Source organism: Falco naumanni, chromosome 6, assembly GCF_017639655.2.
Source record: "Falco naumanni isolate bFalNau1 chromosome 6, bFalNau1.pat, whole genome shotgun sequence".
Classification (NCBI taxonomy): Eukaryota; Metazoa; Chordata; class Aves; order Falconiformes; family Falconidae; genus Falco; species Falco naumanni.
Genome location: NC_054059.1, coordinates 73,016,295 through 73,036,786, shown reverse-complemented (window position 1 = coordinate 73,036,786; position 20,492 = coordinate 73,016,295). Strand labels below are relative to the sequence as shown.

The 20,492-nt window shown below is 45.3% G+C and overlaps 1 protein-coding gene across 7 annotated transcripts; it reads left to right on the top strand.

Annotated features, from left to right (window-relative positions):
* The first annotated feature begins 660 nt into the window (after positions 1-660).
* On the top strand, positions 661-20,429 carry ESCO2 (establishment of sister chromatid cohesion N-acetyltransferase 2). 7 transcript variants are annotated; one of them, XM_040598620.1, is made up of 12 exons: positions 661-744; positions 1,268-1,370; positions 2,366-2,434; positions 3,815-4,820; positions 8,085-8,175; positions 11,542-11,602; positions 15,001-15,130; positions 16,693-16,824; positions 17,107-17,196; positions 17,859-18,002; positions 18,414-18,595; positions 19,745-20,429. In XM_040598620.1, exons 3-12 carry the CDS (start codon positions 2,382-2,384, stop codon positions 19,881-19,883), a joined length of 2,028 nt encoding a protein of 675 aa, XP_040454554.1. In that variant the 5' UTR covers positions 661-744; positions 1,268-1,370; positions 2,366-2,381; the 3' UTR covers positions 19,884-20,429. The 7 variants fall into 7 exon arrangements, with proteins under 7 accessions (XP_040454554.1, XP_040454558.1, XP_040454556.1 ...); XM_040598624.1 differs by having other exon boundaries at positions 1,268-1,380; XM_040598621.1 differs by having other exon boundaries at positions 663-768.
* Positions 20,430-20,492: the final 63 nt, after the last annotated feature.

Sequence of the window (20,492 nt, the reverse complement as noted above, 5' to 3'; positions counted from 1 at the left end):
TGCTATTTTGTTAATTTTATTTTTTATATAAATTGTGCTCGCAGTGTGCCGGGGCGGCAACAGGAGGCGCTCAGCGGGGGCTTCCATGGAGCTGCCGCCGCCCTGTGGCCCCTCAGGCTGCTGCGGCCTCGCCGAGGAGGGTCGCCGCCGGCGATTATCGAGGCTCCGTATGGACGGCAAAGCGTCGGGAAGCGGTATCCCTCGCCGCAGAGGGAGCAAGGGGGTGCCACCCAGTGGAAGAAGAACCTCCCTTGGCTTTATGAATGATTTTTGGCTTTATTGCCGCGGCTGCCACCTGCCTTCCCCTCCTCACAGCAGGACCCCGGTGGCCCGTGTAAAAGCAGAAGCAGTACTGGGCACCCGGGAACTGCCCCTTGGCCCCGCCCCTTGTCGTCGGCCCTCCCGCGCCCCCGCCCCACGGCCTACAACTCCCATCAGCCCCCGCGCGGAGGCGGTGCTGTGCTCGCGGGGCACGCTGAGAGCTGGAGTCTCTCTTGGGGAGTGTGGCGAGCTCTACTGTCTGATTGGCTGGAAAGAGGGTGGGGCGGGTGCCAAGCGGCGCGCCGCAGTTAAGGCCAATGGCGATGAAGTGGGTGTGAGTGACGAAACGCTCGGCCAATAGAAGGGGGAGAGCGGGCGGGCGGGAGAAGGTGCGCGGGTTCGAAGGCGCGGGAGTGTTGGCGCGGTGTGGTGCTGGGGGAGCGCGGCCGGGAAGGAGGTCGAGTGCTTGCGGGGGATCTGGTGGTGAGGGTCTGGTGCTGTGTCGAGGTGTAGGGCTTGTGTTTACGGAGAACGGGGGTGTGGGTGTCAGGGCCTGGGGCGGTTCTGGGGCACCTCTCTGGGCTGAGGGGGGAGCCGCTGGGCCCAGGGCCTGGTGTGGGGTTGGGGGCGGGCGGTGAGGTCTGTAGGGCCCCGGGCTGGGGCTTTGGTGCGGCGCTGATGTGCACCAGGCCCCACATTCTGGTGTAGGTGGGGTGGGGGACCGGGGTGATAGCGGGGGAAGTGTCGGGCCAGACCTTGGTGCTGGGTCAGGTGCGGGGAGGAAGCTTCTGGGGGGTGTGGAGCGCTTCGGTTAGGTCCTGGGTTGTGGGGGGAGAGGCGTGGGGTGCTGGGATGAAGGTCTGATGCAATACGGAGGTGAGGGGCTGGTGGGAACTGTCTTATGAACATTTCGGGAAGGGGTGTGGGTGACTGCGGCTGGCAGCAGAGCGCTGCTCTGCAGGGAGCTGCGTGGGATCCTCAGGTTAATGGTATTAAATCCTTACAGGGAACTGTAAGGATTGCTCACTGCTATGCGTGTGCCTTGACTCTCCTGCCAGCACTGTGTCCTTGTCGTCTTCCTTTCACCTGCACCTGCTATCTTATCCCACGTACCTGCTGGTTTGTTACCATTGCCCCGTGTTTCTACAGCATTAACTGCTCTCTCTTGAAGTTCCCCTCTGCCAGCACCACTCTGTGTTGAGATAATACAACTACTCCTGCAGCTACACAGCTCCTGGCTCAATCCTCTGCCACCACTCATGTCCTTGGTCTTCCTTGGCTTGACAACAGTATGTCATGTCCAGGCTGTCATCAGTCACCACTTCCCCAATATCAGCAGTGTGTTAACGCAGGCGGGTTAGGAGGAGCTTCCCTCTGCTGGTAGATGATTGAATAAATTATTCTTTCTGGCATTCTAGCAGTTTATGAACGTTTACATTAGTTGTCTTGGATACAGGATAATTGTTTATTCTGGGGGTTCAGTTGTGAAATGTCATGTAATTGAAAAGTTAATACTGGATGGTAATTATCTCCAACTGGAAGAGATGGAGCGAACAGTGTCAAGTGTTAAACTGGTTTAAATGGCTGCTGTGTTAATGAAGGCTAAAAAAGCGTGATTTATGGTATGTGACAAGATGGAAGGTGGGAGAGAAATTCTAAAAGCCTGTTGGGTAAAGAGCTGTCTCAGCTGGAAGGTAAATGCCAACATTAAATCCTCATGGGAGTAAACTATGAATATAGGCAGGAGCAAGCAAGTTTCTAGGAACCATGTCAGTGGGTCTGGAATGAGGTTTGCAAGAGACAAAGTAAAACACGTTTCTGAATTATCCAACTTCATCTTAGATGAGGGACTGGAGGATGCATTTTTCCATGATGACAGAACTGGACTTGACCTGGAATATCCTTTCTGTGTGTGCTTGTTCTACAGCTTATGCTCAACCGAATCACAGCCCTGTGTTGTTCTAGTCTCTGTCATGCCCAAACTGCTTCCATTCAGTGTTTTCTTCCCAGTCATCCACCTTCTCTTCCTTCTTTACTAAGTTTAGGGGGTTTTGTTTTTTACTGGGAATCCTGTTTCAAGCTATTTAAAAATGTGTTCTTGTAGGCACTCGGGTGAAAACATGGCAGGTGTTACCCCGCAGAAAAGGAGACGTAGTTCTACTGATACCGATGGGTATGTTAACTCTCATAGATTTTGCTTTTCAAATAAAAGCAGCTGATTGCTGCACGTAGAATAAAATAGGCGTTTAAAATCCTTGAGAGCTTTTAATATAGAGTGGAAAAAATATTAAGATGATTCTGAGACACAGCATCAGCCCATGGTTATTATTCAGTGACTTAACATCTTGAGAGGTTTTATCTAATACGTATGGAAACCAAAGCTAAAAAAACCTAAACGCTAATTGTTTACAAATTTAAGAAATAAACTCCCTCGTGTTTGCATTTCTTTGTGGTAAAGCCTCAGCCTTTCCCATTTGAAAATACTTGGATAAAAAATACAGAGGTCTGCACAAATTATCTGAAAGTCTTCCAGTGTTAATAGCAAAATAGTTCCTTTGTTACATATGCCTAAAAAAAATTACAGATTTTTTTTCTTTCCCCCAAAATCCAGTGGGGGAGAAGGCACTAGCCATGAACAAACCCACAAGATTTAAACTCAAAAGAATACTTTGTATCTTATTCTTTTCTAACTGTACCAGCGGAACAGATTTTTCTCATGCTTTTCCTGAACATGGCCCACAAAAATACTTCTGGAAGGGGGAGAAGAGTGAAGTCTGATCGCTGAGATGGAAAGACAGATTCTTGAGATAAGGTGTAAATACTCACTGAGGAAACGCCCTGCATTGCTATGTGCCAGATAGTTAACCAGCAATGGCTGAACTTGTCCTTTGTCTAAATGCATCCTCTCCCCCTGGGCAGTGGGTTCAGAGGCTATTAGTGATTTGCTGTCAATGTTTGAGATTCTGAAATGGCTGTCACAGTGAGATTTCAGTGCGTCCCTTTCAGAAACTGGTATAAAATATTGTGAGACAGCCCCCTGAGCTTTATCAGTCTTGCATACAAGGGCAGGGGATGCACAAGCTTTTTCAGAGGCACAGATCTGAGTTGACAGGTTTGGTCTGAAACAAAATAAGTTTTTTTTTTCCGCCCCCCCCCCCCCCCCCCCTTAATCATGAATAAGCGCTGGTCCTGTTGGCAGCATTCCAGAAAGTAGAATGAGTGTCGTTCCCAGGTGCTTTAACAAGTTCAGGCAAGAAAATAATTTGCTGGTTAGAAAAAAATACTTGGAGAATGGCCTTTTGATTTTTGCATATTATATTTTGATATTTGTGGTTTTTACAGGGCATATACCAGTACAGGCAACAAGGCTGAGTGGAAAATCAAGTATTAAGTAAAACAATAATTGAAAAGCTTGTATATTATATTTTAATATTTGTATTTGTTACGGCTTATTCCAGTACAGGCAACAAGGCTGAGTGAAAATTAAGTAAAACAGTAATTGAAAAACTTTCGATAGTATGTATGATATTGTGCTCTGTAATTCTTTTTGCAGTTCATCCTTAGCCTTTGAGACTCCTGTGAAAAAAATGATGATAGGCTTTGCAGGAGGTCTGTCTCCACGCAAAAAATCAAGAAATAAATTGTTTGCTTCTCAAATAAAATGGTCACCTAGCTCCAGCGATGAGATGAAGGAAAATGACGCTGTGTTAGTGAAGCCGGTGCTGTCGAGGAGGCTGGATATTTCACCCCTTCAGGCAGCCAGCGATCCCACAGCCACGCAGAGGGAGCCCTTGAGGAAATTATCCCCAAAAAACACTTCCTTGTGCAAGCCCTTTGTGCCTGCAGCGTCTTTTTACAGCAAGGACAAGCGATACCTTACTCCTCTTGAGAGAAAACAACTGAATGAGAACCACTTTTTGGGTGAGAGGAACAGGGATGAAAATCTCCCAGCTGCCAGCAGGACTGAAAAGACAAACAAGAACTCAAGCAGGAATAAAAGTGCAAAGCCAACCAAGCACACAACAAACTCCAAGCATGGCAGAACTGTCCCCAAAGTACTTAAGAAGGCAAAGAGAGAGGTACCAGTGGGAAAACCCAGTGCGGAGAAAAAGAATGTCAGTTGCCTAATTAAAAAGAAGATGGATTCACCCTTCAGAGTCCTAAGCATGACAGTTAAACCAGCCCTGAAACTCCAGTTGGGAGCAGCGTTCTTCTCTGCCAGGAAGAAATCACACTCTAAAAAACCACTTGTAGACACTAAGCCTCTTCGCGGTCTCCCCAAATCTCTGCAAGAAAATGATCAGCCCAGGCCACCGACAACTGCAAAATCTATTTCAGTTGATGGAAACAAAATTCTTGAGGCGGGCAGTATATTGAGAACTATTTCTGTGCCTCAGAAGAAGGAAAATAAAACCAGGGAGGACTTTACAAGCTGTGTAGATCGAGAGAGAGGTTCGGCATGCAAAGGAACAGCATCTCCGCAGAAAAGCGGAAGCACCTCTGGTCCGTTTTGTGCTTCTGAGTCTGCAGCTGCAGGAGACAGCAACACAGAGAACATGGTGAGTAGCAGTGTTGTCAGGACCCACATAGGCATTCATGTGATATGCAAGAGCTTGCTGAGCTGGAGGTAACACATGCTCTGGTTATTTGCACACAGGATGTTTATTATAGATAAAGTAGTGGATTTTGCCTAGGAGAACTTTCACAGATTTATTCCTGCCTTATGAAGGCACTGAAGTGTGGTAAACTTTCAGGCAGTTCTTGTCATCATCCCTGTCTGTCACTAGCTCTCAGCTGCAGTGAAATCTTCCATTTGTGATGGATGTTTTCCCAAAAGACAATAATCTGTATCTTTGTTCTTTTCTGTGATAAAGGGCAAAGCTGAAAAATAAGTTTTTAAGCATCTTTTTACCTCCCCTCCTTTCTTGTTTTAATAAATGTAGCAAATGCCAAGTCTGAACTTGGTGAGTTTTATGGGAGGTCATGAGACTGTATCCTGAGTGTTCTCTCTGGATAGCTCTCTGTCTGCAAAATGCTACCTGTTCAGAGCTGGAGGAAGGAGGCGTTTCTCAAGAGCTCTGCTGCTGTGCTCCTTGAAGCCAGTTTTGTTTTTCCCTAGCCACGTGCTTTTCAGCCAGTGAAGTAATCGGACAGAGAGAGCAAAATTGTTTCTGCAGTGTCTTTATTTAGAGATTTCTCCTGGGTCACAAGATGTTGCTTGCTGGTACAGCCTGTGCTGTAATTCCAGTGGCACTAGCAGGTTTTGATCTGTTCTGGGATTATCTTTTTAGGGATTATTTTCTCAGCAGGAGCAACCTGTGCTAGTTCTGCAGCTCCCTTCACCAAGGAAGCAAGGTTTAGCCCCAGTTGCTCATGCTTTAACAAACAAACAACAAGTTTTCTGAGCTGGTCTGTTTGAACTGTAACTTTTTTGTATATCGCCAAAGCGATAAGAGTAATTTTTATCTGTTGCCAGCTTAGCAGTGAATACTTCTGGTGACAGGGAAGTGTTGGGTTTGGTGTTGCTTGGTTTGGTTTGGTTTTTTTTTTTTTTAAAACATCCATTTGATTCTTGTACAAATATGTTTAGCAGTGCTGGAATAGTTAAACTTTGCAATGAGTCCTGCTTATTGCCAACCAGTAAATGCTTGCCAGACCTCGCTTTTAATGTTATGATTTGCTAGAGAATTGTTTAGCTTGGGATGTGGATTTTGGTTTCCAATGTAGTGCTTAGGTGTGGAAGATAAAGGTGGCAATGGAATGAGTGCAGTGGTAAAGTACAAATTTGGAACAGGCTTGCAAGCTATTTCATTACATTTTAATGTTGTATTTTGCTGTGGCATTCTGGTTCTAAAATGTAGGAAAAGCCACTGGAATAGTACCACAGTATTTAATACCAAGCATCAAAAGGAAGCAGTTAACAAGATGGGAAGCTGTTTTTATATGGCTAATGCATTCTGTGTTCCTGGGTTGGTTCAACAAAAGACAGTTTATTGCCTCCTTTGTTCACCTGCACTGTTTTAGTATCTCTGACATTCCTGACTCAATTGTCAAAGTTTTTACAATGTAGCATTAATAAAAACACAAACGTTAGCTTGTGCAATCTAATCTTGCACGTGCAGTAAAAAAAAAAAAAAAAAAAAAAAGCATTTGATTCTGCTGTGATGGCAGGGTTTTGTGTTGGCAAACTATTTCTGAGAGGTTAACCATAAGCACAGAGTGTTTGAAAAGGGAACTTAGTGACTTTGTTACTGCAAACTGATTACAGGTCAGGTTCTGTGTTGATCTAGTCTCAGATTCTGCCACAGCCAATTGCCTTACCTGGTGACTTACTAGGGTTCCTGATGAGGTGGGAAATAATGCACTGTCATGTACAAAAAGAGCAGTTCAAGGCAAAAATCAGTTTGGCAAAATTTCATTTTTATAGAACATGTGTGAGAGGCTTCCAGAAGCTTTGAAGATGCCTAGTTGTAGACAGGGAATGAAGCAGTCTCAGAAATGCAAAGGTCAAGAAATGATACAAACCTTTACAGCTGAGATTTGCTTAAAAACAAAAGAAAAAAACCCCACATCCCACAATAAAACAAAAGCAGGGGCATGTGTAGGTGTTCAGGTGCTGAGAGACAAAACCCATGGTCATTGTCATATGCTGAATTTGGTCTCACAGCAGTCAAAGACAGGTAGAATCACAGAATGGTTTGGGTTGGAAGGGACCTTAAGTACCATCCAGTTCCCATTCCCCTGCCACGGGCAGGGACCCCTCCCCCCAGCCCAGGCTGCCCCCAGCCCCGTCCAGCCTGGCCTTGAGCCCTGCCAGGGATGGGGCACCCACAGCTGCTCTGGGCAGCCTGGGCCAGCGCCTCGCCGCCCTCACAGGGAAGAATTTCTTCCTCATCTCTCATCTCCATCTCCCCTCTCTCAGGTAAAGCCATTCCCCTGTGTCCCATCGCCACCTGCCCTTGCCCAAAGCCCCTCCCCAGCTTTCTTGCCGGCCCCTTTAGGCACTGGCAGGTGCTCTAAGGTCTCCCCGCAGCCTTCTCCTCCCCAGGCTGAGCCCCCCCAGCTCTCCCAGCCTGTCCCCACAGCAGAGCTGCTCCAGCCCCTGAGCATCTCCCTGGCCTCCTCTGGCCCCGCTCCAGCAGCTCCGTGTCTCTCCTGTGCTGGGGACCCCAGAGCCGGACGCAGCACTGCAGGGGGGTCTCACCAGAGCGGAGCAGAGGGGCAGAGCCCCCTCCCCTGACCTGCTGGCCACGCTGCACTGGCTGCAGCCCAGGGTACTGTTGGCTTTCTGGGCTGCGTGTGCACATTGCTGGGTCATGTTGTGCTTCTCATCCACCAACACCCCCAAGCCCTTCTCCTCAGGGCTGCTCTCAGCCCAGTCCCTGCCCAGTCTGTATTTCTGCTTTTGATCTCCCCAACCCAAGTGCAGGACGTTGCACTCGACCTTGCTGAACTTCACGAGGTTTGCACAGGCCCACCTCTCAGCTTGTCAAGGTCCCTCTAGAATAGGGTAGGTGAGGAATAAGGTAGATGAGAAATGCCAGTGGTACTCCTTAAGGCTGCAAGGAACTTGCAGGAAATAATTTTTTCCTCAGTGCTGGGGTGCAATGTTTTCAGTAACTTTTTCAAACTCGGCATTCAGGTGTAACTTTAATAACTGTGAGACAGGTAGTCTGCTAAGACTGCATTCTGTTACCGGAAAATACAGCTGTCAGTAACACTTCATGATGTCAGTTAGGCTTTATGTGATTCTGTAGCTGCTGTCTGAGAAGTTAATCAATGGAGAGTTTTATTTTTTCCCTAAAAATTGTCTTAATTTATAGGATGTTGGTGATACCAGTTCTTCTGCAAGCTGGGAGTCAGATGATTGCATTATTTTTTCAAGCCAATCTCCACGTAAGGTGAATAAACAAGGTAAGTTGGATTATATACATCTTGGTCTATTGATTCTGCTTCTCTAGGAAAATGAGGCAGAAGAGACTTCAAAAATCTCTTAGGCTACCTGCTTTTCCCCAGCAGGATCAACTCTGCTGAATTCTCAGGTTGTCCTATATTTTAGTGTTTAAATAACCTGGACAGTAATGATGGAGAGTCTGCTGTCTCCCTGATTAAACTCTTTCAGTGTTAAGCAGCCTGTAAACTGTTTATTATCCTGATGTCTAACCTATCTTTACTCTTCCCTTTACTACGTAGCCCATTCCCAGTAAGATTTCAGAACTCAATGTATTTGAAACCTTTTTTTTTTTTTTTTCATTCTTTTCTCCCTGGACTGTTACCCTGATCCTTCCAGCTTTCATTTTTAAATCATGATTTTTAAGCATCTGACTTTTTTATTTACTTGTTTTCTTCAGACTGAGCCATGTCTTTCCTGGTGTGGTACTCCCAAATAGATTTCCACTGGAGCCTTATAAGCATTAATTAGCAGGAAGGGAGTAATTCATATATTTCACATGCAGTGAATGGAGACATTTCCACAGGAAACTTGTTTGTGAGATGCCTTTGGTTTGAGGTTGACCATAACCCAAGTGCTTTGCATGCAGCTGCTGCCCAGAGGGTTAATCCTGATCTCTTACTTTGCCCTGGCTTGTTGTTTAGTGATTCCCCTTATCCTTATTTTGGCGTAGTTGTTTCTGACTGTTTTCAATCCAAGAATGCTTTTTAAATTAAATTCTTAAATGCCCCTATGTGCTGGCTATTATCTACAAGGTTATAAGCATATATTACTGCCTACTCCTGATGGTCACCAAGGGAACTCCACTCTATACTTTTTTGTTTCCGCAGTGAATTATTAACAGTAATTATTTGAATATGAACTCCCCCCCTGCCAAATTTGCCCCTTTTCTTATGGTTGGTTTACAGAGACCATATTTCCCTACTAATGCAAATGAATTTTCAGAAGTTATATTTTAATTCTAAGACACTTACTATTTTTCCTCTTGGGAATAGCAAGTGATTATAAAAAGAAAATATGTTGCTTAAATATTATTTTATTAAGGCAAAATAATGTGTTGGCCTCTACCTGCTGTCTCATCTTCCAAGTATGCACTGACATGTGCCAGTATGTTTGCAGAAGTTGAGGTCATGTTATTTTATCCTAATTTCCTGGTTTCTCTATTTTTCCCTTTTAAAATAGGCAGCATTCACTATTCTAGCCTCAGCAGCCCTGGGTTAATTCAGTTCTTGCTAGCCTGAAAAGGTCTAATTTATCCAAGTGTGCTGTCAACATCTTTCCCCAGCTGTGGAAGTTCATATCTCCTTTGTGTCTGAACTGTGCTAACACTCTCATCACAGCTAATTCTTTTATTGATGACTGAAATAAAAAGGCACTAAATGTTTTGTCATCTGGCTTTAGTGTTTCCTCCCCTTTTGGTAGACTCTCTTCTAGGTTTTCCTCTTGCTGTTACAGGATGCTTTCCTGGTATTGTGACTGTCCCAGGTAAAGTTCATTTTGCAGTTTGGTATTTCTGCTTTCAGTCCTTCGCGTTGCTGCTCTGCTCTCCCCTGGTTTCTATTCTTTTTGTGATTCCTTGAGTTTCCAGTGACAGAAAAAGTCATGATTTAGCTGTATTTCTCACTTACTCCACTTCTTTCTGGCACATCTGGTCTTAATCAGTTTCTTGAAGAAATTGCCAGCACTTCTCAGCTTTTTTTTTTTTTTTTTTTTCTCCCCTCCCTTTAGTTTTGTTTCACATGGGAACTTATTTATCTGCTTTTGGATCGTAGTGAAGCCTGTGTTATTGAAGGTCACCATTTCTCCATGCCTCCTCTTGTTCTGAGGAGCGGCATGCTCTGTGCTGCCAGCCGCTTTGCTTTCTGCTACCTCCACGTCTATATAAAAGACGCCTCTTACTGTGCTTTCCACCTGTTTATAAAACTATTGCCATCGCATTCCTAAAGATCACCTGATATATTTGCCTGCTGGGGCCTTTCCTGAGAAGTGTCCTGGTTCTCTAAGATCCTGCATTTCTAGGAAGCTGTAGGCTTTTTATTGTTTATTAGTCTCTTCTTCATGAACCCTCATGATCTTTTCCATGCTGATAACTAACAAGACACTTTTTTTATTGTGTCCTGTTCCCTAGAAACAGCTGGTTCATATTCAAGGTATGTTTTTTGGAGGCTGTTAGGGCCACTTTTCTGCTTATGTACTTGACAGTGTTTCTGTAATTCTTAAGGGGTCTCTATCTGTGAATGCAGCCAAAATATGAGAGCATAAAGCAGTCTAGTACTTAAAGTTTTTAGACCTGAGGGGAAAGTGTATTCCTAACTAATTTTATTTACCAAAGCCTTGCTAAATTAGCCTAAAACTTGCAGCTTGTGTGCTGTAACCTAGTGCTGAGCCCATCAGTTCCCAGCTTCTCTATCACAGCACCACAGAGTGGTCAGGGTCAGAAGGGACCCCTGGGACCACCCAGCCCACCCCCTGCTCAAGCAGGCTCTCCTACAGCAGCCGCGCAGGGTCGAGGCCAGGTGGGCTCTGGACGTCCCCAGAGAAGGAGACTGCACAGCCTCTCTGGGCAGCCTGTCCCCGTGCTCCGGCACCCTCAAGGGAAAGAAGTTTTTCCTGCTCTCCCCACGGAGCTCCCTGTGCTGCAGTTTGTGCCCGTTGCCCCTTGTCCTGTCGCTGGGCACCGCTGACAAGAGCCCGGCCCCAGCCCCCTGACACTGGCCCTTAAGGTACCTGTGTGCATTGCTAATGTCCCCTCTCAGCCTTCTTTTCCCTTTCTACCTTCTCTTGCTGTTAGAAAAAACCCTTTGCCTTGAGACTGCCACTGCTACCCATCAAACTGACCATCACCTCTGTAAAGCCATGGGTCTCTGGCAGGCTCCGCTTTCTGTAATGCCCTGTAGGATGAAACTCTGGTATCGATGTAGTAGTTTTATCCTTTAGGTTGAAGAAACTATTTCAGGCTGCGTTAGCCAAAACAATGGAAAATCGAGAAACCCCTGCTTGATTAACATGCTTAATTAATAGCCAAGGAAACACTAAACTACTGCAGCAGAAATTTCTGCTTGTGAGAGGAGAAAGCACCAGACAGCCTGATCAACGTCACTTAAATGCATTGAAGGTAGTCATGGCTGGATACCACCCATGGACGTACCCTTTATATCCTGCATCAACAGCTTCCCAGTGCTCTTATAAGTCTTGTCTGTAGAGATCATTTGCACTGTTGTGTGTCATTTTGAAGTCCCATTGGTGTTTGAATTTCTGTTTCCATGTATCGACATGTTCTGCAACTAAAAAGGATTCTAAGCCTCAGTAACTTCACTCCTTTTTTCCAGCATCTCCTTCAAATGCTGTTGTCTACCCCATATTCAGTGCACCCCCTGCCAGCAAGAAAAGGTAGGTTGATCTATGCTAATTCTCTCAAAAGAATGATCAGAAGTGTCATATCTGCAGAATTTGTTTTTAATTATACTAATTTTTAATAAATATCTTAGCTTTCTCCTAGCCTTTGTAAGGTCTGGGAGTGGGAGCGTGATTTGGGTTTGTTTGTGGTTGTTTTTTTCTTTTAAAGAAAAGGTGCAAGATTAAATTGGTGTTGATTTAGGGGGATTCTAGCCTGTAAATAAGGTAATACACATTTGCCTACGGTCCATAGTACATTTTCCATGTGAATCTGTACATGTTATTGAGCCATTTTTTTAAAATTATTTTTACTGAAAGGGAAATAATAGTTTCCTCTTGGCTTAGGGGACTGTTTCCAGATATATTCATCGCCAAGAATGGCACAGCCTTGCTGGTGTTTGGGCCCCATGGCGGGATATGTGTGTGTGTGTATTTATTTTTACTACTTCTTTGTGTTCTGTATCTCCATATTTATACTGTCTATAATGAGCAGTAACTTTCAGTTTTAGGTACTGGCTGTTAATCAGGGACCTGCACTTCCCAGTAGCCTGAGACCCTCAAACACTGCTAACTATGAACTTGAGTTGATACCAGAGTTGTAAAAACAAATTGTTTTTACTCATTGTAGAGTTAGATTAGATATGAGGAAGAAATTCTACCCTGTGAGGGCGGCGAGGCGCTGGCCCAGGCTGCTCAGAGCAGCTGTGGGTGCCCCATCCCTGGCAGGGCTCAAGGCCAGGCTGGACGGGGCTGGGGGCAGCCTGCGCTGGGGGGAGGGGTCCCTGCCTGTGGCAGGGGGCTGGGACTGGGTGGTCTGTCTTTAAGGTCCCTTCCAGTCCAAAACATTTTGTGGTTCTATGAATTTGGCAAGTTCAGTGGCACAGTTTAACGTTGCTGGCTCTACAGTGAGCAGGGGGCATTGCTGTCCCTCACTAGAATCTGATCAGTAGCGTGGCTGTCTGCGTATCCCTCTGTCTGTCATGCCGTGGAGCAAGCAGAACGCATGCTCGTGAGGTTGAGTCCACCTATATTGCCAACCGATACGGCAGCGATGGCTCTGGAATGGGCGTTATTGCCATGTTCGAAGCAGTTCTGTGTTGCAAGCAACCTTTTGAGCTAAGTTAGTGTACATCAGCTACAGTGTATGAAAATACGACTCTGTGCTTAGTTAACCGGGCCAGTTGAATTGCCCAGTTACTTGTTGAGTAATGCTGGAAATGTTTGACAGGGCAGGTCACTAACTCGCTTAGGCCAGTGTGTGGCTCTTGCAGGAACTGGCAGCTTCTCTGTCACGCTCAACCTCCTTTAAAATTAAACCTACAGTATGAATTTTTAAACTCTTGGAATGACTCGCTCTTGGGGAAGGCTCTGACATTAAAACTACAGAGCTAAAGATTTCAGAAGGCTTGTTTAACAGCCTTGTGCTGGTATTGTAGAATACTCGTGTTCTTTAAATGTAGTGTCAAACTGATCTCTCTCTGCCGTGAGGTTCATTGCTTTTCCATAGTAACCCTTCCTGTGATACGCTTTTATAAGTGTAACAGTGCCCTGGCTAACACTAACCAATTATCTTCAATGTTAGCACTCCGAGAAGTATGTGTGCTATGCAGAAATCCCCTGTAGTGCAAATATGGGTAACTGCACTGCTACACCTACAAAGGTGTGTTTTGTATTGCACTTTTTTTTTTAATTTGATAAATTTTAGTACAGCAGTGCTAGATAGCAGCGTGCTCAGAAGTTTTGATCTAGATGCCAAAGACAAGACAAAAGTTGTAATAAAAATAGGTGAAAAGGATTAATGGAAGCACCTGTTTCTCTTCCATTTCTCCATGCTCACCTGAGTGGGTATTTTGTAAGTCTGCTGGGCAATGTTTGATATTTACTGTGATGGAAATGAAGCACAAGCACTTGGGCATTGGTACTAGATGATCTTTAAGGTCCTTTCCAACCCAAACCAGTCTATGATTCTACGTGAAGTTTGCATTTTGATTCTGTAAACAGCATGATATTGCTAAATTACTTGCAGGCACTGGTGCCCTTTACTCACAAGGTCTAATTGTATTGCCCGGTGTCTGATTGACTAGGTTATTTCTTCAATTAATTTGCTGTTGTACTCATAGACCTCTAGGGGGAAAAGACTTATTTTCCTACACAAGAAGCAGAGTTACTAATCCTTCTCCCATATTGAATCCACTTGATACATTTTGTTAACAATAAAAGCATTCTGAGCCGAGTTTATTGTGAACATAAAAATCCTCCATTTAAAGTTGCTCCTAAGAGAGCCAAAATAAACTTGTTGCGCTACTGTACTCTTCTGCAACAGAAGTGTTGAAAGAGAGATCTGATTGCAATATTTGCTTTGCTTCCTCATGTGGCTTTTCAAATACCTTCCGTGGTGCAAGTGGAACCCTGGAATATGTGGAAATCCTGGTGTTTGTGATTAACTGAAAATCAGTCTTGGATTTGCAGTTGTCTCCTGGGAAGCTGATGAGCACAAGCTTTTCCTACATGAAGTCTCTGCTTTGGAAATTCTTCTTAGTATCCAAATCTATAAAATTGTTTGATGTATCTCTAAATTAATTCCATGTTGAGGTTCACTGCATAACAGTTACAATTTTCTACTTTAAGATTAAGAAATGCCACCTTATGTAGAGAAGTCTAAAGGTAAATTAGAAAAACTGTGCGATTATTAACACCCCTAATAATGTGTTTCCTTGTAGTTGAAGCCCACATAAACTTCAAAATTCATGTAAAGCCTCCATGTGTGGATTTGAATATGAAAAATTTCTCTTGGCCTTGCTTCGGTCTGCTCCCCTCTTTGTGCAGCTGTCCTTTTTTGCACGGCAGAGGAAAGCTTAGCCCTGGCACCAAGGGCTTTTCTTGATGCTGCCAATGCACTGGTTTGAAGGGGTGTGGGCATGAGGGGCTGGGACTTGTGGTGGTGAAGCAGTGACTGGTGGGGGGAGCATCTTGAGACCCCAGGGGTAGATGGATTGTGGATTTGAGACCAAGCAACCATGCATTTTGGCCAAAACCTTGTCACTAATTCTTGTACACCTTGATCAAATCCTAGACAAAATGCTTTGTAGGTTATTGGAGTTCAGTTTTTCATTTCCTTCCTTGAGGGGAGACTGGAAAATAGGATGGCTGTGGGAGAGGTGCTTGATCAAGGGTTATTTAACTTCTGATGCAATTGTGGCTCTTCCTAGAGCCCCTCTACTTTCTTTCCTCACCCAGAAAAGCTGGCACCACAGCTGTCGAGAAGCTTTGCTGTATCTGGCTTAGTTTGGGGGGTTCTGTAATAAGAGCCGCTACCCTGCCCTGGTGCCCGATGTGTAATGTTAACTTTTGCCTGCAGTGACTAATTTTCATCTCTCTCTAACGATTTTCAGGATGCAGGCTATACAGGATGAACGAACTTCTCTATTTGGGTCCAGCCCACCTGCAAAACCATCTCTCACCTCGCAGAAGAGCAAGAAGGCGAAAGAGCTCTGCAAGCACTCCAGAGATCAGATGATCATTGTAAGGTTCCCCTCTGGGTGTGCTTGGTCCTCAGGGTGGTAAGGAAAGAAGAAATAAACCTTGAGGCTAACCGATAAGTAGATTTCCTTATTTGTAAACCTCAAACCAACCACACTGCAACTACCATAACAGGACAGTGATTAACGTATTTAGGACTAGATTAGGACAGGGTAGTAGCTAGGAAATACATTGTTATGTTTTCCCTGGGACTAATGCTTTATTACATTTTAGAATTCAAAAGAGATTTATGGCACATAATATTAAAAAACCAAAAACAAAACAAAACAAAAAAACCCAAAACAAACAAACAAAAAAAACCCCAACAAACCCAAAGGGGAACTCAGCGAAGCCTGTATGGATGCTATAGGAGTGAATTTGGCTGGATAATTTTCCTTTCCCACGGCTTCCTGGCCCGCTGTGCAAGCAGAGTCAGCACAGCATTGCAACCACAGCAGCAGACGTCAGACAGGGCAGCACGGGAGCAGGAATGTGCAACAGAGCTGAGCCCAGAGCTTGCTCTTGACAAGTGAGTCCCTCTTTGGTAGCTCCATGTCTGTATTTCTGCTGTCGCCCTTTGGTGTAGAGTACCGGAGCAGGAGTAGGCCAGACGGTGTTACTGAGGCTTGAGTGTCACGTAGCCATCGCGTGTATGGGTTTCAAGAAAATACGCCCTCAGCAATGAGTAATTTTATTAGTAAACCATTTGTTCTCACTTGGTGACATGCAGACATTTTCAAGCCTGTTTCCTGAGGGAACAGGGCTTATGTGATCATTCTTCTCTGTTGATTCGCCCTTTCTAGCACCTTTTGAGTAGCTTGGGTGATTTCTGTCAAATGTGACACCTCACGGATACAGATTTTTTTTTTAGTGTTTTGAAAACTGCTCCCCGTGGAAGGGAGAAACTCAGCTGAGTGCCTGCACTGAGAGAGAAGCAGCAGCGTGTACTCAGCAGTCATTGCTGCCCTCAGCACGGCCGGCTGTCTCACTGCTGGGCCCACACAGGACAGACCGTGGGTGCTGTGGCAGGGGGGGGAAGCCCAAACTGGGATGGGGGGAAGGGAAAGCAGCTGCTGCAGTAGCAGCCAGCACAGAGAAATGAGTCCTTAACAAACCGGGTTTCATTTCAGCTCACTACTTAGAGAGCAATCTGCTGTTTGCTTGCACAACTGGCATTGAGTTCCTTCTCTTCCCTTCTCTGTGTACTGACAGAGATAAAAATAAGGTTATTTTTAGATAACTGACGAAAAAAAGGTGATGCATAGTTGTCCTTTGGTTTTTTTGTCATGGTCTTTTAGGTTTTTTCCTCTATGAGGATGTTGCTGATGTATTTCAACGCTCGTTCCAAACGTTGCATTCATTGTGTTCCCTGGATAATTTACGCTGTGTAGGTCCGAATATTCTGCAAATAAGCAAAAGCTTGTCCTTCTCTTCACAAGTTCAAAGGAAAACAAATACTTGAATCTTTGATGGTTGTCACTAGAACCAATTCTCAACCTCATTCTGTAAACTGAACATGGTTTTGAACAACTTCAGAGTGCTTAGCTGGCTCTGTTTCTTACTAGGACGCAGGTCAGAAGCATTTTGGTGCCGTGATTTGCAAGTCATGCAGCATGATCTACACTGCTGCTAGCCTGGAGGATGAAGCTCAGCACATCCAGCACCATGAGAGATTCCTCGAGGGACTCAGATACGTGGTAAGGAGCAAGCTCAGCTGTGGAAGCATGTGGTGCCCAGGTACAGGGCCGGGGCAGCTGCAGGCAAATGTTTTGTCATCCAGAGGGGAGGTTAAAGTGTAAGTTTAGACAGTTCCAGCGACTGTCTGCCTTCATCAGTTTGATGAATTTGACTTTATTCCTGAAAGCTGAAGCGGTTCAGATTACAGCTTCATCTGCCAGTGTCTTCACTGAATCACTTCCTCTCTCTTGCTAGACCGCTAATTTGTTGTTTGGGGTTTTTTTTTCCCCCCTCTGTTGCAGGGTTGGAAGAATGAAAGGGTTGTGGCAGAGTTCTGGGATGGGAAAATTGTATTGATTCTTCCAAATGACCCAAAATATGCCGTCAAGAAGGTACATGTTTGTTTATTTGGGGTTTATGATGTAGATGAGCTTTCTGCTGGCTCAGCTCCCACAACTACCTCAGTGTGTGATCACGCATCGCTTGCCAGTGCACGGGGTGAACAGGAGAGCCAAGTGGGTTTGTGGCAGCAATCCGGGTTGCTGTGGACACCCACCCAGACACATCCTAAACCTGCTCCCTGTGCCGAAGCTCTTGTTTTACATGACCAACATAACCCAGTCAGTTCTTTCCATCCCAGTGAGAGGCAGGTGGACCCTGCAAGAGGTGTAAAGGGATGAAGACACGAGTGAAAGCCTGTACTGTAATATTATCCACAGTCAGGGGAAACGATTGTTCTGTCAGCGGGCTGTTGTGGGGTGGGGAAGCACCCTTGTTTAAAAACTGCTTCTAAAGAACCTCCATTTAAAAAAAAAAAATAAAAATTATTCTTGCCAGATTAGCTGCATGTGCAGTGATTGCCCCTGGTACGGTGGGGAGCTGCAGAGCATTTTGTGGCTGCATAATGAAGCCTGACCTTGTGAAAATACAGGATTATTTGGGGAAATGAGTCCCTTTTTCTGACAGGATTCATGCAGTCAAAGAACATGTCTGTGCGTACCCAACGTGCCTCTTTCTGATTTTGAAATTCTGATTTCTGATTCTTTTTCCTTAGGCAGAAGATGTGCGAGAAATTGTAGATAATGAATTGGGATTTAAGCAAGTTTCTTTGGGGTGCCCGGCCAAGACTAAAACGTACTTGTTTGTGTCCAATGAGAAGATGATTGTTGGGTGCTTAGTGGCTGAATCAATCAAGCAGGTACGTGTTAATTGCATAGGGAAGGGGTGAAATTGCAGGCTCATAACGGGTACTGTTTGCTTAAGCCTGTGTATCGGAAATTTCCAGCTTAGCACAGGAGGGAGGAAAATAAAACTATGGAAATCAAAACAAAAACACAAAAAAAAAAAAAAAAAAAAAAAAAAAAGAAATAAAAAAGAAATCAAGATAAAACTTGTGCTTTTGTCAGGGTGAGGTGTTGCTGGCAGGAGTTAATTGAGCTTGCACAGCTGATACCACAGCGAGCTTCCATCCGACCCTGCTCCGGGTACTGGTTTATGCGGTGGTCGGCCTTGTAAGAAAGCAGGAAAGCAAGGCCAGGGGCACAGGAAGATCCGTGGCTCTGTGTCCTGTGGGGAAGGAGCATTCTGATGCCTCTGCTCATCCCTGCAGGCTTTCCGGGTGCTGTCGGAGCCAGGAGCCGTGCCGTCCCCCAGCCAGGATGCCCTGCAGCACCACCGGGCTTGGCGCTGCTCCACGGAGCCGGAGCCCTGCATCTGTGGCATCAGCAGGATCTGGGTGTTCAGCCTGAAGCGCAGGAAGGGCATCGCCAGGCACATGGTGGACGTGGTCAGGTGGGGAGCGGCAGGGTTTATCCTTGGCGGGGCGGGGAGCGATGATTGCAGCAAAAAGCCTTTGAAAGGAGCTTATGGGAAGGGATAAATTTGTATCCTTAAGCAAGTCTGGAATCCTCACTCCATAGTGGAAGGATATAGAGTGAACAGATACTTCATGTATAATTTAATACTTCAGTCATTTTTTTATTTAAAATCTGACACAAGTGTGGGCCAAGCTGTAAACCTACTGGGTATAACCAGAACACAGAGCTATGTGGGCTGGATTTTCCAAGAAAAGCTACGCTTGTTGGGAAATTATTATTAATATTTTTTTTAACCAGACAAGTTGATGGGCCCAAACACTTGAGTCTTTCCAGGCAGGAAATTCCAAACTTTTCAAGCTCAGACCAAACTGGGAGGAAGACTTAAAAACTTCCCCTCTTCTGTTAACATGGACTACCTTGAGGCTTTTTTCAAGCTCAGACCAAACTGGGAGGAAGACTTAAAAACTTCCCCTCTTCTGTTAACATGGACTACCTTGAGGCTGAGCTTGGTAGTCCTAGAGCCTGTAGTATCATCTTGGTGTCATATCCGCTCAGTATATGCGTATAAAATCCAGCTATTAAAGTATATGAGTACCTATGGATATATTTTTATATAATCATACATGATTGTATCTGGAGCTCAATATTCTGAAAATTCCTCAGCTGGTGTTTGGTCTCCTGTTCCTCTTGTGGTTGGTGTTTGATGTGCCACCTCCATGACGCCTTCCCCATCCACACACTAGCCAGCGGGACCTGGGTGACCTGTGGGTGCCCCTGAGAGCCCTGGCACTGCTGTGGTGGGCTTCGCTCCAGAGCTGCTCCAAGATATTTAACCAGAACCTCTGGGTTTCCATGTAAAACTCTGCCTGTGGGTTTCTGCCTGTATTTGGCTTTATGTTACCCTCCTTCGAATTTCAAAGTGCCTCCCAGTTCCCGATTACACCAGAACCCAAGGGAGCAAACTGGCATCTCACAATGAGCTCTGGTTCAGCAGCGAAGTGACAGAAGAACAGGTCCCTGCAGAGGAGGGCGGGAGGGGCAGACACCCCTGCGGTGTGTTTTAGGAGCTGAGTAAAGCCACCAGCCGCTCACAGCATGCCGATAGCTCTGCTCTCTCTTGCAGGAGCACGTTCATGTATGGCTGCTACCTGAGCACGGATGAAATCGCCTTCTCCGACCCAACGCCGGACGGCAAGCTGTTTGCAACAAGATACTGCCAAACTCCCAACTTCCTCGTTTACAATTTTATTTTTAACAACTGATTTGACTTGGTTATTACAAGTTGGGGTTTGTTGAAATAATCTATAGATAAGTTAGATATTTAAAATAACACGGAAGTGTTGTTACGTGGCTAAATGCTGTTTTCCTGCTGAGAGCTAGCTCTCCCTTCCCCTGGGAGGGAGCCGGGGGAGAGCGTGTCACTTTGTGTACAGAGTTGTGTTGTATTTTAGCGTATGCCATGGAGCCTTGCTTGCATTTCAGGTAGGTTTGTGTCTTCTGAAACTAAATTCTATTGCAAGTAACTTAATTTTGTTGAAAGTTAATTAATATAAAGATACCTGTTTCCTCCTTGATGGCTGGGTGTGTAATTCTGAGCTCTCAGCAGTCTGAGTACTGTCAAGGGCTTGTCTGGGGTAGGAGCCTTACTACAAGCAGTTGCTAAATTTATGCACCGAGTCTTAAACGTCTTAAAACAACTGACTCGTGGCAGGATTTCCCCTGGTACTTAAGGTCTGGAACCCTCATGGTGTTGTGCTGCAGGGGAAGCTGTCACGGGGGTTGTCTGCTCAATAAAATGTGTGAAAAGCTGCTGCTCGAGCTTGTTTCCATGTACAGAAGATGCGGGAACGCTTCCAGCGGTCTCCTGATTT

Excerpts from the sequence above, each read along its gene's own strand:
- ESCO2 (XM_040598622.1), top strand. The coding sequence starts at position 2,382 with ATGGCAGGTGTTACCCCGCAGAAAAGGAGACGTAGTTCTACTGATACC. Across the intron at positions 2,435-3,814 it reads AGTTCTACTGATACCGATGG|TTCATCCTTAGCCTTTGAGA; the intron begins GTATGTTAACTC and ends TTCTTTTTGCAG. Across the intron at positions 16,825-17,106 it reads TCGAGGGACTCAGATACGTG|GGTTGGAAGAATGAAAGGGT; the intron begins GTAAGGAGCAAG and ends CCTCTGTTGCAG.